General features: G+C 61.3%; 2 protein-coding genes across 6 annotated transcripts; one reads left to right on the top strand and one right to left on the bottom strand.

Moving 5' to 3' along the window:
• Window positions 1-1,397: 1,397 nt before the first annotated feature.
• On the bottom strand, window positions 1,398-4,890 carry MYCL (MYCL proto-oncogene, bHLH transcription factor). 2 transcript variants are annotated; one of them, XM_086626226.1, is made up of 2 exons: window positions 4,386-4,890; window positions 1,398-1,960 (listed from the first exon to the last, which is right to left on the bottom strand). In XM_086626226.1, the coding sequence occupies exons 1-2, from the start codon at window positions 4,888-4,890 to the stop codon at window positions 1,398-1,400; spliced, it is 1,068 nt and encodes a 355-aa protein (XP_086482352.1). The 2 variants fall into 2 exon arrangements, with proteins under 2 accessions (XP_086482352.1, XP_086482353.1); XM_086626227.1 differs by having other exon boundaries at window positions 1,398-1,957.
• A 6,857-nt stretch (window positions 4,891-11,747) lies between these two features.
• Window positions 11,748-21,210, top strand: MFSD2A (MFSD2 lysolipid transporter A, lysophospholipid). Of its 4 annotated transcripts, none has more exons than XM_086626003.1 (14): window positions 11,748-11,825; window positions 11,933-12,055; window positions 12,632-12,756; window positions 16,235-16,358; window positions 16,491-16,569; window positions 17,161-17,333; window positions 17,445-17,535; window positions 18,148-18,269; window positions 18,566-18,649; window positions 19,515-19,598; window positions 19,935-20,047; window positions 20,259-20,402; window positions 20,607-20,783; window positions 21,153-21,210. In XM_086626003.1, exons 1-14 carry the CDS (start codon window positions 11,748-11,750, stop codon window positions 21,208-21,210), a joined length of 1,575 nt encoding a protein of 524 aa, XP_086482129.1. The 4 variants fall into 4 exon arrangements, with proteins under 4 accessions (XP_086482129.1, XP_086482128.1, XP_086482130.1 ...); XM_086626002.1 differs by having other exon boundaries at window positions 11,748-11,871; window positions 11,922-12,055; XM_086626004.1 differs by lacking the exon at window positions 11,748-11,825 and having other exon boundaries at window positions 11,945-12,055; window positions 12,578-12,756.
• The last annotated feature ends 3,337 nt before the right edge of the window (window positions 21,211-24,547 follow it).

Genomic DNA, 24,547 nt, shown 5'->3' with positions numbered 1-24,547 from the left:
GCAGCCAGGCCAGGCCAGCCCCCCAGAAGCATCATTGTGTGATGCATGGAAACCCACAGCCACCTGCACGGAAAAAGCCAACCCAGGCTGTTGCAAACTTATTTATTTATGAAGTGTGAGGTAATGAAGAAAGTGCTAAATCCGACCACAGTGTTAACTCTAACGGTTCTCAGCAGGGACCCAAGGGTGCTGTCCTGGGGGGCCATGCCTGCCAACACTCCCAGGAGGAAACAGGGGACTCTGCCACCCACGTACCCCACCACAGGCTGGGCAGGGGGTTGGCAAAGGCAGGGGGAAGCCTCAAAGGCAGAACAGCACCCCCCATGCACCCAACCTGCCCCCTCTAGCCAGGCTCCCTGCAAAGCCCAAAGCTTCACTGGAGATTTTAAGTGGCTGCTGCTGAGGGGGTGCTCACAAGGGTGGGAAAGTGGGTCACAAGAATGTTCACAAGGACGGGAAAGGGGAAAAAAATCCCCTTTTATTGCAAATGAGTGGTTTGGAGAGCTACAAAGGGGGAACCAGCCTCCGCGAGGACTCAGCTCAAGGGTCCAGCAGGAGCCAGCCCCTTCCTGATCTCCCTAAAGTGCAGCAGGACTGAGCCCTCCCCTGCAGCAGGACCCTCCCCTCCAAAAAAAAGTTTTTATATATAAAAAAAGTTTTTATATATAAAAAAAGCAAACTCTTTACCAATACTTCTCAAAAAGTGGTACAAAAATACAGTATAAAAACACAGCCTCCAGTATAAGACTCGCAGATACAGCAGCAGTTTCTAGAACAGAAAATTCATGACAAGCTACTGCGTAAAGTGGTAAGAAAGTGAGGTACGGTCCAGCCGAGCAAGGGGAATCGCCCACAGGGTGCTCTTAACCCTGGTGAGAGACATCCTGCCGTCACCATCTCCATGGCAATCCATCCAGAGATGAGCCCTGTGCTGGGCTCTCCGTGCCTGCCTCCACCTGCTTCCCTGAGCTGAAGCAGATCATGGTTACTTGGGATTTTTAGGGTGAGACGGACGCCCAGGGGCAGTTCCCAGCAATGCTGTCAGTGGCAAACGGCAGAGAGGGGTGCAGGGGCTGCCAGGGAGGGGGAATGGAGTTGAGCCTGCAAATCGAAGCAGTCACTTGAGAAAGCTTCAGAGGGGGGACAGAGGAAATCTTGCAACACACAGTGCCAAGAAGCCAGCCCCAGGCAGGTGATGCCACAGCAGGGGGGTCCCACTGTGGCCCCATTCCCACAACTGGAAGCACCACAGCAGCCACCCCACGTGCCGCAACCACCACGGGCTCCAGCCCCCTGGGGCCAACAGTTCAACAACCAACCAACAAAATTTTTAAAAATGTGCAAATTGAGAGGGAGCCGGGGGGTGGTAGGGATCAGAGTGGGGGGCACGTTGGGTGCTAGTGCCCCTTGAGGTGAGCAATCCGTTTGAGCAGCTGGGTCTGCCGCAGCCGCAGCTGCCGCTTCTCGGCTGCCAACCTCCTCTCGGCACTGATGAGCGACTGCAGGTACTCGGAGGATTTGCTCAGGATCACCACTTTAGGCGTCTTGGGGCAGCTGGCAAGCCCGGGCACCTGGTCCCGCAGTGCCAGGAAGCGTGAGCGCAGGTCATTGCGCCGCTTGCGCTCCAGGTAATTGTGGTTTTTCCTCTTGGCCACGTCCTCGCTGTCGGAGCCGGGGCTGCTGCTGGCTTTTGGCAAGCTGGGCTCAGGCAGCGTGACGGCAGGGGCTGGCTCCGCAGAGCTCAGTGGCTTGTCCTCATCCTGCTGGGGTGGCTCTGGCAGGGGACAGGAGTCTGGTGGTGAGCGGGCGGCATAGTTGTGCTGCTGTTGGTGGACGGAGATGTGGAAGCGTTTCATACAGGGGTCCAAGGGGTCAGCGCGCAGTGTGATGGTGACTGGCTTCTTCAGGCTGAGCGATTGTCTCTTCTCCACCGTCACCACGTCAATCTCCTCGCCTTCTGCTCAAAATAGACATGGCAAAAAAAAAAGAAAGAAGTCACCATTAGTTGGGAGCCTCTGGCCACCCCTCATCACCCTGCCAGGGCTGCCCACAGACGATCTCCCTGCTGCCATCCCACAGAAGTTTGCTCATGTGCTGCAAAGCCACTCTGTGACCGCCAGAAGGGATTACGTGATTAAATACTTTTCCAACAGCATCGCGCAGGAAGGAGCTTTCCCTCCACATTCCTGCACCCAGTCCCCTGAAACTGGGATAGGGCTTTACTTCTGCACCAGGAGCAACACGTGTCCAGGATAAAGGATCATCAGGCAAGAAACGCTCGAGCTCACCTGCCCCAGGGGACACAGGAGGAACAGGATGCTGGGGACCTGGGACAGCCTAATTCCAAAGTTCATCCTGGTCGGGCGCTTTCATGGCCCATTGGAATTGCAAATGAGGGAGGTGGGGGCAGAGCCGCCCTTTGTTCCCCTCGGCTGCAGCTTCCCACTTGGGTGACTTGTTACTTTTCACAAGTGATAAGCCCCATTCAGCCCAGGCTTCCCGGGGACAGGGGGGACAATCCCCCACGGTGCAGGGTGGGAGGGAGAGGTGAAGGGGTCCCTCCAACAAACTTGGTGAACCTCGAAGGCATCCCAAGGCCGGGAGTCGCGGGGGGGGCAGTCGTCAGAGTTGTGACCAGCGAAACCCAAATAAAGCCTAAATGGACCCAAAACACCCTGCCTGTTCTCACTCCAGCTCGTCCCACCCCAGCAAAGCCCAGCAGCACAAAATTGGCCCCTGGGGACAGCGGGGTGACCCAGCTCCAGACACGCCTGTGATTGCTCTGCCACCTTTTTACTCAAATTTCGGGGAAAAATACAGATGATCACTCAAAGGTCCTCCGAGACTCTCAAACCCCCACCAGCACCTCGGGCAGAGGCCTGGCCCCCACCCCTCCTGCGACAAGGCCCAGGGTGGCCACGGGAGCTGGGCTCCAGGGCACCCTCCTACTTGCGGCCCCCAACCCACATCCCACCCAGGCTCTGGGGGCTCTGCCCAGAAAGCCCAAGCCACCCTGCTGCTGGAGTTCCTGGAGGGGGGCACCCGCGACCCCCACACAGGCCCACAGCTGCGCCCACCCGTGTCACAACCCGACCGGTCTCAGCCACGTGTGCGCGCACATCGCCCCGCCGCCGCTCATTAATAAAAGTCGGCCCACGGCGCCCCGCCCTTCGGGGTCACCCATTGGCTGCCTGGCGGGGCCGGCCGGCTACCGTACCGCTCCATTGGCCCCCGCCCCTGTCCATCAGCGCTGCCCCCTCTCATTGTTTCCAATCTGTTGCTTTTTGTTCGGCGCCCACGTGGCGCGGCCGGATCCGGATCGGGACCGACCCCGGGACCTCATTGGGACCCCCACACACCCCACCCCCCCCCACTCCCCCCAGCTGGCCACACGAATTTGGGTTAAGCCTCTTACGCCCGCGACCCGCTTACCGTTCCCGGGCTCCTAATGGCATTAAGTCCCCGTCCCGCGCCGTGACTCACCGGCGCAGGTCGCTGCCACCGGCAGATTTATTAACGGGGTCAAAGCACCGCGGGGCCGCGTCAGCGCTCCCACGGCAGCAGAGCCGGCCCGGCTCCCGTGGGAGCGGGGGGAACCGCGCGCGGCCCCGCCGGGGCTACGGGACGAGGGGTTTGGTGAGCCCCGGGGTCTAAAAATAGGTGGTTACAGCCCGAGATGCCGGAGAAGGGGGAGGGTGGGCACCACATCGCCCTTGGCTGGTGGGTTTCAAAGGCATCCGCTTCCCAGCCCGACCCCCCCCCGCGTAAACACACCCACGCGGGACCAGCAGACGTGCCCCGGGGGTGGTCTGGGACGTGCCGCAGCTGATACGGGATGTTCCTGCTCATCCCACGGAGCCACCGCCGCGGGGGACGCGGCCGCTGCTCCGCAGCCTGCCGGCCCCGGGGGATGTTTTGCCTTTTGTCCCGAGGAAATGCCCGTCCCGGGTGGGCCCTGGGAGCGGGGTGGGGGAGCAGGGGAAGCAGCCGGCTGCAGAGCACGCTGCGGCGCTCGAGAAAACAAACTTTCTACGACGAGCCTCAAACTTGTCCTCACCAACCTGCCCGCGAGGTTCCCGTGGGGCAGGGATAAGCGAGAGGGGCCACCAGGGACCCACGCAGCGGCCGGGGGGAGCCCCCACACGCACCCCGCTGCGAGAGGCAGGGGTTTCCCGAGGAGAAGCCCCGCGGGAAGGGGAGCAGCCGAGCCCGCTTTGTTCGTGGGGCCGGGACCGGGGCTCGCTCGGAGCCGCAACAAAGGCGCTGGGAGGCTCCTGGCACGCACATGTGAGGACACGCGTGTCCTCCACGCCGGGCTCCCCGCGGGGTGCAGCAAGGCTGGAAGGCGGCTGGGCTGAGGACAGCCCCGCACCTGGATCCCTTACCAGAATCGCTTTGGCCCTCGGATCCCGAGGATGCGGGGATCTTGCTCTCGGCCAGCGGGCAAAGGAAGACGGCGGCGGGATCCACGCACTCGCTCACCGAGCTGCTGAACCCAAAATCCTGGGCGAAGGAGGGTTTGTGGGGGGTGGCCCTCTGCGTTCCCGTGGAAAGTTTCTCTGTCATCGCCTTTTCCAATCTCTCCCGGGCTGAAAACCCACTCCACATACAATCCTTGAGGATGAAAGCGCTCAGATTCCCGAAGATCTCCCCCGTCCCTATGAGATATTCCGGCTCTTCCCCGGCCAGGCAGTAGCGGGAGAGCCAGCCGGAGCGATCCTCCGTCCCCGAGCAGCAGGCTTTCTCCCCGGGGGTGCCCAGGGGGGAGATGGGGGGCGTGGGGACCAGCTCGAACTTCTTCCATATATCCTCGCTGGGTGCCGTGGAGCGGTGGAAATCCTCCTGGGCGTCATGGTCGTAGAAGTAGTGTTGGTACGAGTCAAACTCCATCTCTGCATGGAGGGGGGGTTGGCAGAGCCTGGGGGGGGCGGGGGTGGCCAGAAAGAAAACGGGGAACCCCCCGCCAGATCTGCAGCCCCACTCAGGAAAGGGGCACCCCCAGCCCCATGGATGAAGGGAGGGGGGGAAGCCCCCACCTCGCCCGGCGCTGCAGGTCGCGGCGGCACCAGCCACCGAACCGGGACCGCGACTGTATTGTTCACCCCCGCTCTTATAATCTGTCTGCGGCCCCCGGCCCCGCCCGCCCGCCAATCGCCGGGGTGGGATTTGCATAGAGGGAGGGGCTCTGCTCTATTCCCCGCCCCCCGGGGGCACGGTGTGAGGGATGCCGCGATCCCCCCTCCCAGACGCCCGCGGTCCTGCTAACGGGGATGCTAACGGTGCTACTAACCAGTGGCCACCCCGTGCGCAGGGGTGGGGGACCCTCGCTGCTCCTCAGAGTGTCCCGTGGGCTCCCGATGTCTTCCTCAGCCCATCGGAAAGGTCGGGGTTTGGGGGACCCCCCTCTGCCAGGAGGGGCTTCTACAAGGAAGGTTTTGGCTGAGGACACCTAGGCCAGGTGCAGCCTGGGGACATTTGGCTGAGCATGATGGCAAAGCAAACTGGAGAAGTGGGGACATGTCACAGGGAGGCATCGCCCACTGCCAGAGACCCCCCCCAGGTGCCCTTTCTCATCCACCTCCCCTTGCCTGGGCATCCCTCCACTTCTTGGGCTCCCAGTCCTTCACTGGGGCATCACCAGTACCCTCCACTGCAGCCACCCATCGCTACTGCGTGGCTGTTCCCTGCGGACACAGGCAGGACAGTGGCTTCATCCCCAGGCAGCAGTGGGGTCACTTAGCATCTGTGTCCTGCCTGGGGTGTTCCCACAGAGGTGCCCCCGCAGCCACCCAAGCCCTTGTAGGTCCAGCTGGGAGCTTCACCCCTCCGAAACCAAGACCAGGGGAGGCCAGGAGCTGCCAGCAAAGCTGGGAGCGATGGGCCGGAGGGAAGCCAGGGATGGACTGAGGCACAACAGAGCCATTCTCGTACACACAGCTCCCACCAGCAGCCCCATCGGTGCTGCCCAAACTTGGCTTTGCCCATGCGGCACCCCGCACATGCAGTGTGGGGATCCAGAGAGACACGCTGTGTCCTCAGGGGACCCGGGTGAGCATCTCTCCACTGCCGAGATCCTTCTACGAAGGACAATAAACATGGAAACACGGTGAGGCTTTTGCCTTGCCCACTAACAACGTGGCACCATTACATGCGCACGTGCCATTACAAAGCCCGCCTGGGATGCGCAGATTCCCCCCGGCTCTGTGCACTAACCGCCTCCAGCCCCAGCACCCTCCTTTTGCCACCCAGTGCTGTCAGGGCTACGGGATCTGCCCCGGACGGCGGAGCTGGGAGCTGGGGGGGCTGGGAGCTGGGGGCTCAGACTGCAGCACTGGCCCTGCAGGGAGCAATCAGCCCCAGTCCAGTACAGCCCAGTCCAGACCAGCCCAGTAGAGCCCTGCATAGCCCTGTACGGTCCTTCATGGACCAGCACAACCCAGCCCAGTACAGCCCAGCGCAGCCCAGCGCAGCCCAGTGCAGCCCAGTGCAGCCCAGCCCAGCCCAGCGCAGCTCAGCATGCACCAGCACAGCCCAGCATGGACAAGCCCAGTTCAGCTTGAACTAGCACATCCCAGCGCTGCCCAGTGCAGTCCAGCACAGCCCGTCCGGCCACCCCCGGCCCCGGGCTCTGGTCGCCGCCACCGGCGGGCGCGGGGCGCCACCTGCTGGGGCTCGGGCAGGGCCGGGGGCCCGTTAGGGAACCACCGTCCGTGGGGCAGCGGGGATGGAGTCGGGGGACACCTCACCGGGCATCCTCGGCCCCGCTCAGCCGAGCCGGAGAGGTCCGGAGAGGAGCGCCGAGGGGGACGGCGCTGCCCGCTATGCACAGCTCCGTGCCTCAGTTTCCCCATTGCTGACCCAGCAGAGGGCAAGAGGATGGCAGAGGAGCAGGGTCAGGAGTGGACACTGGGCTGGCGGTTGCTCCCAGGGCCCCCGAGCTTGTGGGGTGCCCAACCCAGGGCTGCTCCGGCCCTTTCCCTGCTGGCACAAGGTGCAGCTGAGCAGAGCTTTGCCAGCCTTGTGCATCTGGATCAGAGCAGCAGGAGGGTGCTGGGCTTGGGGCTGTCGTTTCCGAGCCACGAGGGCTCCATGGGGTCCCCACAATGGCCGCAGCACCCTACATACCCTCCTGGCCCATCCAGAGCATCTCAGTCCTGCCTGAATGCCCACAGGGCTGCAGCAGGAGCTCCAGGACCCACAGAGCCCCAGGGAGCCGGGTCTGATGTTCCCTCTGTGCTCCAGTCTCAGCATTGGCCTCCATCCCCAACCAGCTTGGGAGCCTTGGGCTTGTCCCTGGGGTGTCCCCAGACAGGGTCCTCCCACCCTCCCACCCCAGAGCTGCTCCCAGCCCTTCTCCCTCTCTGGGAAGCATGGGCGAAACAAATTGCCCCATCAACACTAAGGGCAGGGGCTGTGGAGGCTGCCCCAGGCACCTGCAAGGACAGGGGATCATAGTTGGAGATGCAGCTGGCATTGCCCCACACCACCTGCTCCAACCCCCAACACATCCCTGGGCACAGGAGCAAAGGCTCGTACAACCTATAGCTCTCGGCCACGTCTCCTTCCTCCTTCTCGCTGGCCTCGGGGACCTCTCTGGCTTTTCCCAGGGTGAGGCAGGAGCTCGTCCTGGCTTCAAGGGGCTCCAGATGCTTTGAAGGTGCGAAACCACTGCTGGAGAGGGCTGGAGGGGCCGCGCAGCCCTTTCATCCCAGCCTCTCCAGGCACTTGGCAAACAGGACCTGAGAGCCTCTCGCTGCCAGTGCCCATGCCAGCTGTGCAAACAGGGTGGGTGGGTGGGTGAGTGCCCCAGGGGCTGTAGCACCATGGGTGACAGGGCTGGGGGCCACCCATGGGCCAGGCCAGCACCTTGCTGTACCCCCAAGTCACAGAGTGCTGGCACGGCTCCATGGCCAGCACCGAGCACGTGCCCCCAGTGTTGGCACAGCTCTGCAGAAGCTGTCACAGCCAAGCTGGCTGCTGGCACGGCTCTGGCACATGACGTAAGGCAGTTCCTGGAGCCCCCATGCCCTTTGGATCCCCACTGACAGCAGGACTGGACTTTGAAGCCCCAGTCCCAGCGTGCTTCCCCACGCTGGATGGCCACTCCGAGCCTGACAGGTGTCCCGGGGGCACCCTGAGCTGGGCTCTGCCTCTGGCTATCCCCATCCTGCTGCAGCAGCAGCCTTCGAGCCACCCTGCCATTCCCACGGGGGTCCCAGATCCCCAGGGACAGCGGAGCCTGTGAGACCCTGTGCCAACACATCCCCAGCCCTGTCTGGTCCCCCTCAGCCTTGGGACGTGCTTCCCATGTTCCCACGTGGCAGAGGCATGGGCAGCCCAGGGCAGCTGCCATGACACGCGTCCCATTGTCCCCGTGAAGCTGACAGGCAGCGGCCGTGGGGGCTGGCTGGGCCCTTGCAAAACACCCACCCAAGTCCCTGCGGGGTCCGGGAGCACCACGAAATACTGTCTGGCTGTACAGGGTGGGGGACGGTGCTCACAGCCCTGGGGTCACACCAGCCCCAGGGTCACACCAGCCCCGGCTCCCTGAATTCGGCAGGCAGTGAAGTCCAGAGAAGGGGGAGGAAATTTCACCATCGCCTCCAGCCCTGCTGCTTCTTCAGCCCCCCTGGACCCATTTTGCCCCTGGCACATCCCACCTTATGCCAGGAGATGCCCTGAGCCTGGAGAAGCTCTGCGGTGTGCAGACAGGGCTGTCCCCAAGCCTAGGAGCCACGCCAAGGTTGGCCCACAGCCCATGGCCACCAACAGCTCAACAGCTCTGGGACCCGTGTTCTGTTGTTTGCCCCCAAGCCCGCTGGCCCAGCCTGGCAGGGATGTCTGGTTTCGGGTGCGCTCATGCTTGCTCAGCTGCTGCTCCGGGCTGTGTCGGATCCACGACAGCAGGAAGGTGTGGGTGGCAGGCGAGATGGCAGAGCCATCATCCACTGGAGTATCTCACATCCCTGCCCCTGTTCCCAGGGCTGAACCATGTCCCCAGGGCCAGCATTTGGGTCTCAGCCCCTGAAGAGTCACTCCTGGAGCCTGATGGTGTCCCCAGCTCAGGGATATGGAGGCCAGGATGGTGCAGCATCACCCTCAGAGAGGTATTTGAGCTTGCAAGGGGTGTTTGCCTGCAAGACCATCACACTGAGCTGGCTCTGGTGCCAAAGGTGACCCTGTGAGTGGCCCAGCCCCAACCACCTGGGGACCCCAAGCTTGGCGGGAGCTGTGGCACCAACGTCCCCACCGGGATCAGCCCTAGGTGGCTGATTTATTGCCGAGAGGATCCCCCAGACCATCTGCTTGGGGAGAAGGTTTAAATTCCTCCACCGGAAATTGTGCAATACCAGACTTGGGGGAGAAAATCCTCCTAATCCAGGGAAATCCTGGTCTTTCTACTTCTCCCAGTTCATATGTAAAGCAGGGCTACACCTATCCGCGGTCTTTCTGCACAATCTCCGGCACAAAGGGCCGCTCATTGTTCCCCTAAAGCTGCCTTTGCCCAGGAGGCCGCTTCTCAGCGCTCTGCTCAAGGACAGGAATGCCAAAAGCATCGGGAGCTGAGGAGCCCCTGGAACAAAGGGAGCAGAGCAACAGTGCTGGGGCCAAACACAGTGGGGAGCTGAGGACAAGACTACCCTGACTCCGGGGAGCCCAGTGCCTCCAGGGCACACACATGCCACCGTGGTGGTCCCCTCCGCTCCGAGAAAGAGTTCTCCTCTGTGGAAAGGGAAACTGAGGCACAGAGCAGGGACCCCGCACCGAGCCTGGAGGGTGTTGACCCAAACACACCACCCCGGCAGATCCGTGGTTATGTGTGCTGGGGAGCAGAGTGCTTTGGGGTACCCAGATCTGTGCTTTGGGAGTGGGCTCAGGCAGGGACACAAACCCGCATGGATGTCCCCAGCGGCTGCACTGATGCTGCCCGGGGACGCACTCATCCGCAGCAAGAGTGCCCAGGGCCGTCTGCTCCATGCCAGCACCCGGAGCCAGCAGCGAGTCAGCCACAGCCACACGGCCACATGCTCCTCTTGGCCACCTGGCACAGGAGGCAGCACAGACCACAAAACCGAGACCCCTTAAACCCCAAAACCCAGACCCCTTAAATCGTTCGTGCTGCTCACTTCAGCACAGGGTCACGACACTTGTCCCCATCTCCTGAGCTCTGATGCTCAGGGAGAGCAGAGCCCGGCCAACTCATTCCATCAGTGTGCTGCCAGACACAGGCACAAGCCCATCCCCGATATGATGCTCCTTTCTCCTGGGGGGTCTGGGGGGCTTCCAGCTCGAACCAGCGTGTCTGTCCTGGGGCTGCCCGGTGCCAGGTGCACGTGAGTCAGCGTGGCACAGCAGGGCAAGGAGCCCAAGGCAGATCTCTGCCAAACTGGCTGGGCAAGCAGCATGGCCCACACCTTGCTCCCCTCTTGCTTCAAGGTATTTCATGTCACTGAACAAATTTGGATGGCCCGAAGCCTCACACGGGCCCCCTTCCCTGGCAGGTGCCCTCCTTGAGTGCCTGGTGGGACTGGACGCAGGGCTGTGACGTGTGGCAGCACAGGGGAAACCCGCTGCACACATTGTACAAGGGTCCGGAAACCATGAGTCAACGGTGACACCAGCTGAGTTCTCCCGAAACTGGGGAGTGCCCGGAGCTGCTGTGCCACCGCTGTGCCACCACTGTGCCACTGCTCCATGTCAGGGGCCACCCACACCACTCATCCCCAGCACCCGCTCAGGCTCTGCTGCATCCCAGGTCCCTGCTCGGTGCCCGCTGCCTGTCCTGTCTGCCTGTCCTGCCCCACGTAAGGGCAGCTCCAAGTCCAACTCCAATGGTACCAAGTGCCACGCTGGCCCTGCTGGCTCAGCCCCTCTGGCTTGGCCCCACTGTGCAGCCTCATCTCACAGCACATCCCAGGGTGATCTTTGATCCCAGTGGCCTGAGCCGAGCGGAGTTGATGGCTGACACTGGTGACACAACACCGGCACAGGTGTATGTGTGCCTGTAGTTGGGCAAACAGCACCTGGCACAGCTGAGAGGTGCTGGGATGGACGTCCACGTGGCCAGGTGCAAAGGGTACACCGCGGGTAGCCCAGGGAGAGGTGCTGGGACCCAGGAGTGCCCTTCAGCACCTGCTGAAGCTGTTGTGCAGCAGCCAGAGGCCATGGGAGCTGATGCTGGAGGGAGCTCCTGCTTCACCTCGGCCCCTTCGATGGGCCCAAATGAGGGGGGTTGAGAGTGGGACTACACTGAGGGTCTCCAGTGCCCAGCCCTCACTGGCTGGTGTCACCGGGCACCCATGCAACAGGGAGGGTGACAGACCCCCTGCAGCCGTCACCCCTTGTAGGGCAACACAGTGTTCGCTCAGTCTCTGCCATCAATGGGGGCACCTGGGGGGGAGGATGGAGAGACAGGGGGACACGGAAAAGGAAGGGATGAAGGGCTGGGATGGACAGAGGGGATGAGGGATGGGGATGAGGGAGAGGGGAATGGAGGGATGGAGATGGAGGGTTGGGGGATAAGGGATGGGGGACAGAGGAGACGTGGAGGAAGGATGGGATCAGACGGGTGGAGGGACGGAGGGAAGGGGCTGGGGGTTGGAGGAAGGGCCGAGGCAGGAGGAGGAGGAGGAGGCCTGCCCCTCGGGAGGCGGAGACGGGGAGCGGGCCGGGCGCGGCGAGGGGCGGGGCGCTGCCGGTACAAGGCCCGCGCGGGCGGCAGCGCGGCCCCATTCATCGCGCACGGCATGGCCGGGGGCGGCGGCGCGGAGCGGGCCCGGCCCGGGGGGCTCCTGCCGCCCGTCTGCCGCCAGCCCCGCCGCAGGGTGAGCTCCGGGCTCAAGGGGGGGTCGGGTCGGGCTGGGGTGGAACGGAACGGGTCGGGTCGGGGGGAGCGGAACGGAACGGGAGCTAACGCCGAGCCCGGTTGCAGGAGAGCCGGGAGCGGCTGTCGGTGTGCAGCAAGGTGTGCTACGCCGTCGGGGGGGCCCCCTACCAGATCACGGGCTGCGCGCTCGGCTTCTTCCTCCAGATCTACCTCCTGGACGTGGCGCAGGTACGGCCGGGACCGGGACTGGGGCGGGGAGGGGGCACCGGAGCCCCCGGTGCGGGGGTGCTGGGTGCTGCTTTGCCCGGCAGACGGGGCTCGCCGGCGCCGCCATCCCCGCTCGATACGGTGTCCTGCTGGAGGGGGTGTCGGGGGGGGGTATCGGTCCCGCAGCAGTCGCGGTCCTGCGTGGGCGTCGGTCCGAGGGCCGTGGGTTTCCACCGGGCCGGCCCCGCGCGTGGAGCCGCGCGGCCTCTCCGTGCCTCAGTTTCCCCAGGCTATAAAAGGGCTCGTGGTGTCCGTCCTTCGAGATGCAGGATCTGTCCCACGAACCTGCAGTGTTCTGGGTCGGTGTGAAATGGAGAGGGGGAAATTTCCGTGGGGGACCCTTGTGCTGGCCGTGGAGTGGGTTTTGGGGAGCTCCACTCCGAGGTGGCAGGAGTTTGGTGTGGAAGGAGTGTGGTGGGGCAGTGCTGGGAGGGACTGGGTCACTGTGCCTCAAATCCCATGGAACATGGGGGAGAGGCCGAGGGCAGTTGGGGCACGGGGATCTGTGCGTCCTGACACAAGATCTTCTCCCGGCAGCTGGACCCTTTCTATGCCTCCATCATCCTGTTTGTGGGGCGAGCCTGGGATGCCATCACAGACCCCGTGGTGGGCTTCTTCATCACCAAAACATCATGGACCCGCTTTGGCCGCCTGATGCCCTGGTAAGAGCCGCCTCTAGCACCCTGCATCCCTGCCTGATGTGTCACAGCACTACCAGTCAGCTTTGGCATGAGGTTTGCAGGGTAGGACGTGCTGATGCGCTATCTCACCCACGCGAGGTGCCAAGCGTCCCAAAAAGCCCAAGGTGCTGCCAAGAGCTGGGGTTTCGAGTCTGTGCCTGTTACTCTGACTGGTCCCAAGACATCCTAGTACAAGCTGGGACCAGCTGTCTTCCATGTCACTGTGCCTGCAGCGGCTCCGGGCTCCCTGAGAGCAGCTCCGGTGCTGGACTTTGTTTCCGCAGTGGTTGCGGAGCCCTGGCTGGTGGCAGGGCCACGTTGCCAGCAGAGCAGGTGGCATCACACCCATAAGGGGGAGGGACGGGGGTGTGTGCGGTCGATGTGCGGTGGTGGGGTGCCAGCTGACAGTCATGAGGATGCTCTTCTGGCAGGAAAACAGCTGTCATGGATCTGGCTGTCTGCACGTGGGTGCCTGCGCTGCCTTCGGGAGTGGAGAGCTGAGCAAAGGGGTGCCGAAGGGAGTCGGAGCAGATGGGATGGGGCTTGCAAAGCCCCGAAGGGCTCCTGACTGCACCCAGGGCAGACTTAAGATATCCATAAACACCTGCCCCCATGCAGGACACGGAGTGTTGCCGGGTGCTGATGCCGAAGTGTGGACATGGTGGCACATCCTGCACTAAAATAACCCACGTCCTGGGTGCCTGCGGGTTTGCTGAAATACAATGCAGCAAGGAGGGGTGGGCATGGGGGGAGTGGAATTAGAGGGACGCAGTCCTTTCCCCCGCAGATTATACCCTCTGCTTCCGGGCTTTCCTGGAATAGCTCTGGGCAGTGGCAGTCGGCTGTTGTCAAAGCCAGGCTCCACACATGGCCTGAAATAGCTTCTCTGCAGCTGCGCATGTGGTGGGGTCTGGGGTCCGGAGATTAGAGCAGGGCTGCGGGCGCGGAGCCGCCTGGGCGCGCGGGCAGGGCGGTACGGGATAGCCGCGTGCTCCGATGGCCTCCGCGGCTCCGCTCTCTGTAATCTCGAGTCTGGGGGTGGGGATGGAGTGGCTGCATTCCTCCAAACGGCTCGTGCTTCGTTAAAATTAGCCAGAGCTCTTGACTTGCGCTGGGCCCCTCAGCAGTGCCCGGGCAGCCAGCTGCACGGAGCTCGTTGCTGTTGAACGTGGCTCAAGGGCAACCGGCTGAGTCCAATTTGGATTGAGTTGAGTGAGTTTAAACCTCCCAAACTCGGGGTTTGTTGGCTGTGGGGGGCTGCGTGGCCGCAGGCTGCCCTGGCTGCAGAGCTGCTTGCTGCTGCCTCAGTTTCCCTGTGTGTAAAGCCGGGAGCTGCAGGCACTGGGGGGGGCCTTGGAGGGTGCTGCCTGACCCCATCCCACAGACCCTGCGGCGTGACGCTGTGTAACCCCCCTGGGTGCAAGGGTTTATTGTCCCGAGTTTCTGCTGGGCTCTGGAGGGTCTGATCTGCGAGGCTGAGCCCCAGCCAGCTGCTGGTGACTCCAGCTCAAAGCTTGGGGCTGCTCCAGCCCCTTGGAAGGGAGAGGAGACCTTTCCCAAGGGCCATCACCTCTCTCGCTTTCAGTTCTTTCTTTTTCTAACACTTTTTGGGCACGTTTTGTCCCAGCAGCTCATCCACTGGCTGCCTCCTCCTCTCCCCTGGCCTTGGGGACCCCGCTCTGTCTCCAGCCCTGACCAGGTCCCTGTTTCCTCGACCGCCCCAGACTTCCCGGTGACCAAACCTTTCCTTGATGTGTGACTAAAGAGCCTCGGCTTTGACCTTCCTTCTGCAGGGCGGCAGCCGTTTGCAAACAGTTAACTGCCGGGCTGGGAAGGGGTGTGCAAGCCGTGGCACAAAGGAACACACCATCGCGCCGTGGCCAATGAGCGGGCGAGCGCGTCACGGTGCGGCGGTGGCCTCCTCCGAGCTTCTTAATCACCTCGGCCGGCCTCGGTCAGGGGTAACTCTCAGTCACTGGTCTGCCACTGCCAGGAGCTGCCGGTCAGCCATGGCCAGGGTTCAGCAGCCCAGTCCCGGCACTGGGGTGGGCCCGCGGGGAATTGGCACATCTGATGTGCGCGCGCTGGCGCCCACGGCAAGCGTGACGTGGTTCCCGTGCGGCTGCGGTGACTCATTCAAAATTTCCCTTTCTCCACATATACGTGTGGTGATAAGCACGCGGGAGAGGAGTGGCTGGAGTCAGCTCGTCCCTTTCCTCCCCCCGCCGGGGTGACGTGTGTGCAGAAAAATGTGCATGTGTTGGGTCCTGTGTGATGCCTCTGCCGGCTCTCCATCCGTGGAGATTCGGTTTCTCGCTTGCCACCCCCCACCCCTCAATTTAAATTTAAACTTTGCATCTGGTATGTCAGGCCAGACGGAAAGATCTCACTGTACCCTGGCAGCGGAGCGGCAGAGCGTGAGCTCTGACCGTGCACGGCTCTGTCCCATGCCCGGTTCTGCTGGCATCATGCCAGGATGAAGCCTCTGGCTGGTTTGTGGAGCGCGGGGTGCTTGCAAATCCCTAAGCAAAATCGGTCTCCTAAACAGATGTGGATGGAACTTGGGCACCTGGCTCACTTCCCTCATGGAGCAGGAATTCCTGAGCAATTTGGGGACCGGGGTGCTTGTGGTGTCCTCGGGCTGCTGGTGCAGGGTAGGGCTGTTCCCCGTCTGGGTTGCAGCAGGACTGGGGTTGTGAGATGCTCTGGCTGAAGTGGAGAGATGCTCTGGGTGGCTTCCCGCTGCCATCGCCCTCGCTGGCCGGTCCTGCTGGGAGTGCTGCCAAGGCCCAGCGCTTGAGCAATCCCCACTGCTCCTCTGTTGCACTTTGCATATTGTGTCCGCGTGCCCACAGCTCTGGGAAGCTGGGCAGGGGTAGAAGAAGGAGCCAACCTGCTGCTGGCTGGTGGTTTGCCCTACCCCTGCCAGCAGAACAGAGTTGACCCCGGGAGCAGGGCTCGGGGCGGCTGGCAGCAAACCCAAGCTGGTGAGAAGCATTTGTCTGCTGGACCCGTGGTGCTGCCTGGCTGTGCTGCCTGGCCGCTCTCCAGCCCTTGCTGGGACAAGGGAGGTGATTGCATCCTGCTGAACACAGCAGTGCTGCCTGGGGGAGAGGTCGGGGCCGGGTGTGGAAGCCAAAGGCAGGAGCAGATTCATCTCTTCCAATGAAACAGGGATGTCTGTTCCTGCGAATAAAGTTCTTCCCTGGAAGTATGAGTCGGCTCTTCTCTTTCCTGTCCTGTGAAACCTGAGCTGCTGCCTTCAGCCTGGTCTGTGTCATCCCTGTGGCAACCACCTCCCATCGAAGTGTTGGAGCAGGGCGGGCTGCCCCAGGGCAGCCCAGGAGCCACCAAAATCAGATGCCTGAACCCCACTGGACGTGTGGCAGCGGGGAGAGCTGGGCTGGTGGAGTTACAGAGGCACTGCGTGCCCATGAGCTAACGCTGTGTTCTCCCAAAGGATCATCTTCTCCACCCCGTTTGCCGTCATCTCCTACTTTCTCATCTGGTTTGTGCCGGACATCTCTAGCGGCCAAGTGATGTGGTACCTCACCTTCTACTGCATCTTCCAGACCCTCGTGACGGTGAGTTGGGCTCTGTACGCACCAGGGCTGGTGGGTGAGGGATGGAGAGGAGGAATCCCTGCCTTTACCTCGTGGAGCTACGCAGAGGGGCAGGTTCCCATCCCTGAGCTAATTCTCCTCATGTCATTGCAGTGCTTCCACGTGCCCTACTCGGCGCTGACCATGTTCATCAGCAGGGAGCAGAGCGAGCGGGACTCGGCCACCGCCTACCGTAAGAGCATTTCCTTCCCTTCCTCGCCATGGCTGGGGAGCAGCTGGTGCTCAGCTCCTTTGCTGCAGCTTTCACTGGGGCCTGATCCTCCTCCAGAGGGAGGAGGGATCATTTGATCACACCCCAAGTACGGTGTGTGATGAACATTGTTCAGGGCTTGAATTGCAGCTGCTCCAGCTCTTCCCATTCCTCTTCCCTGGCTCCTCCAGCAGAGATCCTTGTCTAGTCTGGTGGGAGCTGGGCTGACGGGGAGGTGGTTCCTGTTATGGCCAAGTGCCTGGAGCAGATGATGGGGGATCTGAGCTCCCAAGTCTTTCCTCCTGCTCTGTCATACAACAGTGGGAGCAGCATGGCCAAGTCTTGGCCTCGCTCCCTGCCTCAGTTTCCCCACCAGATTGTCTCCTTCCCTGTGTAGCACAGGCTTTATCACTTGGTGATTTGGAGGGAGCTGTAGGAGAGCTGGGCGGGCGCATTTCTCCTGGTGAAGGGCAATGAATTGCATCTGGGGAGGTTCTGCTGTGGAGAAGGGGCTTGCACCCATGCCCTGGGTGCCCAAGGACTGTGCTCAGTCCCGCTGGCCTCTCTCTCCAGGTATGACAGTGGAAGTGCTGGGCACTGTGCTGGGCACCGCCATCCAGGGCCAGATTGTAGGCAAGGTGATCACTCCCTGCATCGAGAGCCCCCTCTTCATCGGGAAGACCAACTCCTCGGTGGCCATGGAGGAGCTAAACATGACCCACGACACCGGGTCGCTCACGGACACAGTAAGCTGGGGGGACCTGCTGGCAGCCCCTGCCATGCTCTCCTTGCCTTTTTGCCCAGGCTGGCTCCTGGGATGAGCCCCCTCCCTCACCGCTCCCTCCCCTCTTGTACAGAGAAATGCCTACATGATCGCTGCGGGGGTCATCGGGGGACTCTACATCCTCTGTGCCGTGATCCTGTCGGTGGGCGTGCGGGAGAAGAGAGGTGAGGCTTGAGACACGACGGAATACTCTGGACTTGTGGAAATGCTGTGGCTTCTGCCAGGGGCTCCTGAGGAGCCTGGCTCATCTCCTGGCCCCTCGTCCGTGGGTCAAGCACTGGAGGAGAGGGGCAGGTAGAGCTGAGGTCTGGGTATGGGGGCCTGGGGAAGGTGCTGCAGAAGGGCAGGAGGCCAGAGCATCTCCAGGATACGTTACAGCACAGCCCTGAGGACTTGGCTCTGCTCTGCACTGTCAGAGATAAATTTTATCTTGCAGTTTTGTCTGGCCAAGGTTGCTTGTGCCAACTAGGGCACCCCAGGGTGAGGTGATATCCAAAGTCCAGTAGCTTCTGCCCTTCCCTCCCTCTTCTTTGTGACCAGCTCTGCTGATTCTGGCTGGATCAGCCAGGCCATCCCCACCATGGGGCTGAGAGACCCCTGTGTGAGGGCAGGGAGGCGCCTGCAGGCATTGCCCTGACTCCCTTGGGGTGGGATGCTGTAGGTGGGCAGGGGCTTGTGCAAGGTGCTCAGCAGCAGGCATGAGGCACTGCACCCCTTGCACCCAAGGGTGCTGTTTCAGTGGGTCTAACGATGGGCTGATTTGCTCTGCTCCCCAGAGTCCTCTGAGCTCCAGTCGGACGAGCCTGTCTCCTTCTTCCAGGGGCTGAAGCTGGTGATGAACCATGGCGCCTACATCAAGCTCATTGTCGGCTTCCTCTTCACCTCGCTGGCCTTCATGGTAAGCACAGCCAGGCTTGGAGGATGGGGCAGAGGGAAGAGCAGCAGCGCAGAGATGGCGGGGGGATCAGCAGCGTAGGTCTCAATGGGATCCCAGTGGGCTGGGAGCATGTGAGGAGGCACCACAATGAGCCGGAGCTGCCCCAGGCAGAGAGGAAGGATGTGGCCTCGTGCCCTCGGATGGGTCGATGAATGGCCACTTTCTTCCCCCGTTCACATTTTGGACGCAGCCTTGTGAGGAGGAGCATGTGCCTCTGGGTGCTCATCCCCCCTAACCACTGTCCACCTCCTCCACAGCTGCTGGAGGGCAACTTCGCCCTCTTCTGCACCTACACCCTGGGCTTCCGCAACGAGTTCCAGAACATCCTCCTGGCCATCATGGTGCGTACAGCCCCGTCCTGCAGCCCCTTGGGGCCAGGACTGTGGTGGGACAATGCTATGGGATCTCCTGGGGATGGGTGCTCCGTGGGTTGAGGGCAGGATGCTGCGGGGCTGCGGTAATCTGCTGTGGGGACAGTGACCAAAGGTCTCTGGGAGAAGGGAAGGGAGAAGAAGCTGCCGAATGTCCTGCAAAGGCCAGGCGAGTTGGCAGGAACAGGGAGGCCTTTGTTCCCATGTGAAGGCGGCCAGAGACGGGAGAGACCAGGAGCCTTGGGAGCCTTTTGTCCAAGCCCTGCCACTTATCTCCCTTCCCCCTGCTTCGAGAAAAGGATCTCTGTTTACTGTCAGGAAGATGGAGCAAAACAGGTCCTTGAGAGCCCTTTCCAGCTTGCCTCATTCCTGGGAGCCCTTCCCATCCTCCTTGCTTGATGGAGCAGAGAGGTCCAAGGTCTCCACAGAGCCTGGCTCTTGGCCATGCTGTGTGCAGACAGTGGTGACAAAATCAGGTCACTTCCCAGCACTGAGGATCGAGTCGGGTCCTCCCTTTGTTTGGGCAAGTCTGCTGGCACCTGCCAAGTCCCCTGAGGACGGCGGTGCTGGGTGCCAGGGTGCTCTGCATGGGGGGAGGAGGTGGCCCCATGCACCCACTCCAATTGGGAGGAGGTGAAGGATGGTGAGGGATGGCGTGAGGGCAAGAGCAGGCAGCATGGCTGCATGCCAGCCCTGGAAGTGTGTGGAAATGGAAGGTGCTGGAAATGGGATGGAGGAGGCTGTGCCCAGGAGCTGCTCCTTGCTGGGAAAAGCTTTTCCCCCAGAGAAGAGCCTGGCTAGCAAGTGACACCGCAACCCCCTTCTCTTCCCGTAGCTCTCGGCCACCTTGACCATTCCCCTCTGGCAATGGTTCCTTACTCACTTTGGGAAGAAGACTGCTGTCTACGTGGGCATCTCGGTGAGTGGGTCCCCTCGCACACAGAGGTGCACATCGGGATGGTGTTTCCCACACAGGGTGAGCTGAGCTGTGTGCCCCCCCAGGAGGGCCTGGAGCTGGGCAGGGGCTGCTGATGATGATTCGGTGCCTGTCCCTCGTGCTGCTATTTGTGCTGTCAGGGATGTGGCCAAGGCCAGCAGAAATGGCCACTGCGGGGTTCTGGGAGGAAGCCTGCTCTGCTGCTTCCCCGGCCATCCCTGCAGTCAGAGGGCTGGCGTGCACCAGAGGGACGGGGAAAGACCACGGAGTCTGGGTCAGGCACTGCTGACACAACCTGGTTTCTGTCCCCCTATGCAGTCTGCCATCCCCTTCCTCATCGTGGTCGCTGTCCGCGACAGTAACCTCATCATCACCTACATCGTGGCCGTTGCAGCTGGGATCAGCGTCGCAGCCGCCTTCCTCCTGCCCTGGTGAGTGTGAGGTCCTGGTGCTCTCAGCACTGCACCCCAAGAGCTGGGCAAGGTGCTTCCAGGGCCTGCTGGAGTGGTTGGAAATCCTTGGGAGGCTTTTTTGCGGTGTTTTCAGCCTAAGATGGGGCTCTTGGCAGGAAATCCTCTCAGCAGGGACAGGAGATGCTTCGTTGGCTCTGTCCTAGTGCTCACCATTCCTCTCTCTGCACAGGTCCATGCTTCCGGATGTCATAGATGACTTCAAGCTGCAGCACCCTGACTCCCATGGCCATGAAGCCATCTTCTTCTCCTTCTATGTCTTCTTCACCAAGTTCACCTCTGGGGTCTCCTTGGGCATCTCCACACTCAGCTTAGAGTGAGTTTTTGCGTGGGAGCTGGGGAGGAGGGAGGGAGGCCAGCCTAGTGCCTCTGCATCCAGCCACCGCTGCTTCCCAAGGGCTGGGAGAGAGGTGGGGAGGGTCTAAATCCACCTGTGGCTCCACAAACCTCTACTTGCAGGGACAGTTTTGTGTCCTGCAATCTCTGTTTCCTTTGCCTGAAGGTTCCTTTCTGTCTGCAGCTTTGCAGGGTACCAGACCCGGGGCTGCTCCCAGCCCAGCGAGGTGAACTTCACCCTGAAGATGCTGGTGTCGGCCGTGCCTGTGGGGCTGATCCTGCTGGGCCTGCTCCTCTTCAAGCTGTACCCCATCGACGAGGAGAAGCGGAAGAAAAACAAGAAAGCCCTTCAGGACTTAAGGTGAGCGTCAGCTTGTGCTGTGGAGGTAGCCAGCATGCCAGTGGGGTGTGCGGGGGCAGGATCAGGCCCAGACGGGTTGGGACACACTGTGACTCGTCCAGGAATCCTCCAGGACTCGTGGGTGGTGGGGTGAGGGAAGGGCTGGCTTGTTTTCCCAATCCCAACTTCCAAAGAGATGGCGTGAAGTGTTGGAGATCAACAGGGAACCCGCCCCAGTTGCTAAAGAAAACTCGTCTGGGGACTGCGCAAGGTGGTGACGTCCCTCTCGAGCCCTTCGGAGGCTCCTGTGCTCCAAGGCAGAGGTTTGCTTGGAGGCAGGGCTCGCTCCATGGCTCACTCCACGCCTCCTCCCCAACCCTTTGCCCCCAGGGAGGAGAGCAACAGCAGCTCCGAGTCGGACAACACAGAACTGGCCAGCATCGTGTGACCCGGGGCTGGGTCCGTCCGCTCACACCGGGGCTCTCCGAAGGACTCGGCCCCTCGGGGAATCGGACCAGCCTCGTGCCGCTGCAGGTGTGCACCGTCGAGGAGCACCTGGGAGAAGCCGTGCAGAGCATCCACGGACTCAAACCCGGGCTCTGTGCCTTCCACGGGATCCGCAGAGCGCTGGTAGTGTACATTACACGAATTGACCCCGTGGTACTTGTGTGCCTCACGAGAAACAAGCACTATTCCCTGCCGGGTCCCGGAGAGCAGAAAAGCCCGGAGCAGGATCCTTTTGCTCGTCACACTTGTGCCCGCTGCCCGTCTGTGCCCGGCCCGCGTGGCCCCGATGGCCCATGGGGCCGGAGGTAATGGTTAGTGTACATTACACTGTCAATGTGACCGCGCCAAGGACGTGAGCTCACCTCTGCTGTCTGTACATACGACATTAATTTGGAAAGCTGTTCTTTTTTTTTTTATAGAGCCTAATTAACTTAATGATGTAAATATGAAACTATTTCCTATTTGTATATATCTGTACAGGAACCGAACTCCAGGACCTATTAATATTAATTTACATAAAAGTGGAGGAAGTCAGCAGTGTGGGTGCAGAGGATTTTTTTGTTTGGCTGGGTTTTTTGTGGATGTCAGCAAGCACAGGGTCTCTTTACACGCCACGAGGTGCAGGATTGACTTCTCCTAAGCCGAAGGCGCAGGAATGCCGTAATCCAGGCAGGCAGCCGTGCCCAGCAGCCCCTTACCCCCGTGTGGCTCCTTGCTCGGTGCAGGCACCGCAGCAGCCCAACAAAGGCTCTATTATTTCCTCCCTTTCAAGAGGGAACGGGGGTGGAGGGAGGAATGAAATGAAAGTGCTGGCTGCGGAGATTGCGAACCCGGGGCTGGAAACAGGAGAGGCAGCTGGGGAGTGGAGAGAAAGGGAATGCGGGCTGTGGGTGACACTCAACGCCTTCTCCCAGGGCAGAGTGCTGGGCGAGCACTAATCTTTGCAGATATTTATACCTTGCTCTCACATTCCCATCTCCGTAGCAGAAATGGGGAGAGCCCTGCCCTCCGTGCGCGGCAGGAGCGGAGCACTGCACTCCTGTGGCAGCAAATGTAATGCAGGAGGGAAAAGCAGGCTGGAGCAGGTACAGGGTGCAGGGAAGATACACCAGGGATCATAGAATCATGGAATGGTTTGGGTTGGAAGGGACCTTAAAGATCATCCGGTTCCAACCCCCCTGCCATGGGCAGGGACACCTTCTGCTACACCAGGTTGCCCAAAGCCTCATCCAGCCTGGCCTTGAACACTTCCAGGGATGGGGTAGCCACCCATGCAGCTGGGTGCAAATGCCCAGTGTGAAGGGACTGTTCTGGCTCTGCTGCTCTGTCCCCGTGGCCGCTGGGCTGGGGGGCAGGGCTCTTGCCTTTTGTTAAGCACATTTGTCACAGCGAGAAATTTGTGGGGTCAGTGGCTGAGTCGAGAGCAGCCCCTCTGCACAGGGCGGGCTCGGGGGAAGGAGGGATCATCCTTTGTTCCATGTTTGGGTACAAAGGGCTGCAATGAGGATGGGGGGTTAAAAATAGCCAGAGGGATTAGACCTCAGCCTGGGAATGCTTAACTGGGCCCCACTGTGCTACGGTGGTGTGGGTCATGGAAAGGTGCAGAAGAGATGGTGGAAGGAGGCTGGGAGGTGGCTTTGTGCTGAGCAGAGGGCAAGAGGCAGTGTTGGCCTCGTCCTGGGTGCCCCCCACTCCCCAGGGATGGAGCTTGCAGCAAAGGAACAAGGGCAGGACAGAACAAGGGGGACAAAGCCAGTGCTCTCCAAAGCCCCTGTGGCAGGGCAGGTAGGTGCCATGTGCACCGTCTGTGAGGAGGAGGAGGAGGAGGGCAGCGCTCCAGCCAAGCACAGAGCTCAAGATTGTTGCAAATGTACTGACCCCTGCCCTGCTCCTGGCCGGGTTTGCGAGGAGTCAGTCTGCCCATTGCCATGACCTGGCTGCCTCTGAGGGGTGTGGGCAGCGCTGCTGTCTCAGGATTTGAAAAATTGCTGCTAGCTTTTCTTTTTCAATGTGTTTCAACAGAAATCAGGGACATCTTATTCTTTGCCTCCTCTTTTTTGGCTCTGCGGGGTTCACGAGGAGTCTCTGTTCAGGTTTTTTGCAGCCAGCTCAAGAGACTAAAAGCATACTGAGCTTAAGCTGGGGCCAGGCGTTCCCAGCTGGGCACACCTCTTCTCTTTGGGGCTTTTAAGAAAATAGAAGGGAGGGAGAAAATGGCCATGGGAGTTGATAGCACTGAGCCCTGGGCAGAACTCCAGCCTTGAAGTCTTGCTTCAGTGGTGATTACAGAGAGCTTTCACTCCAAGCATGAAGAAAGCCTCCCTGGCATGGGAAGCCCGCCTGGCCAGAACTGCACGGGGAGACGCTGCCCGCACCTACAGCTGGTCCCCAGCAGCTGTGCCATGGCTCAGTCCACACGAACCTTGAGGATGAAGCAAATGCACTCGAGCGTCTGGGAAGCACCTCCCTGCAGAGCTGGAGTTCTGGTGCTGCTGTGTCCTTGGCACTGGCCAGGTGAGTCTTGTCGGGGCTGGTGTACGGGCAGCACCAGCCCTGTGAAATCAAAGCCAGAACATGGAAAAAGCAGAGTGGCAGCTGTGCGCTCAGCACCTGCTGAGCTGATGCCTGTAACAGCATATGGGCTGGGGCTGTGCTGCTCAGAAGCCATATGTGGGTGCAGGGAATCGGCCCTGATTCCCACTTAAAGGGCTTTAATGGGCTCCTGGGCCAGCTGGGGCAAGGGTTACCCATCTGGTGCCAGGGGCTTGGGAAGCCTTCTCCTGAACTTGGGAGGAAGGTGCTGCTGCCCATGCTGGAAGGGAGCAGAGGGTTTCTGTTCTACTCAGGGAACCAGGTTGATCTGGTCCCTTTTGCTCATGAGGAAAAGAGCCTTTCCTTGTACACTGGTGAAGGTGCACATGAGCAATGGGGCTCATCGAAAGAGCCTGGCAGGGCTGCAGGCCCATGTCCCAGCCCCCGGGCTTGCTCAGTGGGGAGGGCAGGCTGCTGCAGGCACCGCTCTCCCCTGACACCCATCGGAGTACGTTAGTGCATCCCATACCCTTCCCAGGGCCTCTGGTCAAGCTGCAAGGCTCTCCTTGAGCCCTGGTGGAACCTGCTGGGTGCCAGCACCCAGTGCACATGGCTGAGCCTGGACTGGTGGGCAGCTCTGCCTCCCTTGCAGCACAAAACTCTCTGAAGGGCACTTCAGGAGGGTGTTGCCCTGCCCATGCTGCATGGCAGCACCAAGATGAGCAAGTGACATGCTGCCAGGGCTG

This window comes from Tauraco erythrolophus, chromosome 24 (genome assembly GCF_009769465.1).
Source record: "Tauraco erythrolophus isolate bTauEry1 chromosome 24, bTauEry1.pri, whole genome shotgun sequence".
Classification (NCBI taxonomy): Eukaryota; Metazoa; Chordata; class Aves; order Musophagiformes; family Musophagidae; genus Tauraco; species Tauraco erythrolophus.
The sequence above is the reverse complement of the archived record's forward strand: the minus strand, read 5'-3'. Positions and strand labels throughout refer to the sequence as shown.

Excerpts from the sequence above, each read along its gene's own strand:
- MYCL (XM_086626226.1), bottom strand. The coding sequence starts at position 4,890 with ATGGAGTTTGACTCGTACCAACACTACTTCTACGACCATGACGCCCAG. Across the intron at positions 1,961-4,385 it reads CGAGGGCCAAAGCGATTCTG|CAGAAGGCGAGGAGATTGAC; the intron begins GTAAGGGATCCA and ends GTCTATTTTGAG.
- MFSD2A (XM_086626002.1), top strand. The coding sequence starts at position 11,748 with ATGGCCGGGGGCGGCGGCGCGGAGCGGGCCCGGCCCGGGGGGCTCCTG. Across the intron at positions 12,056-12,631 it reads ACCTCCTGGACGTGGCGCAG|CTGGACCCTTTCTATGCCTC; the intron begins GTACGGCCGGGA and ends TTCTCCCGGCAG. Across the intron at positions 20,784-21,152 it reads AAAGCCCTTCAGGACTTAAG|GGAGGAGAGCAACAGCAGCT; the intron begins GTGAGCGTCAGC and ends CTTTGCCCCCAG.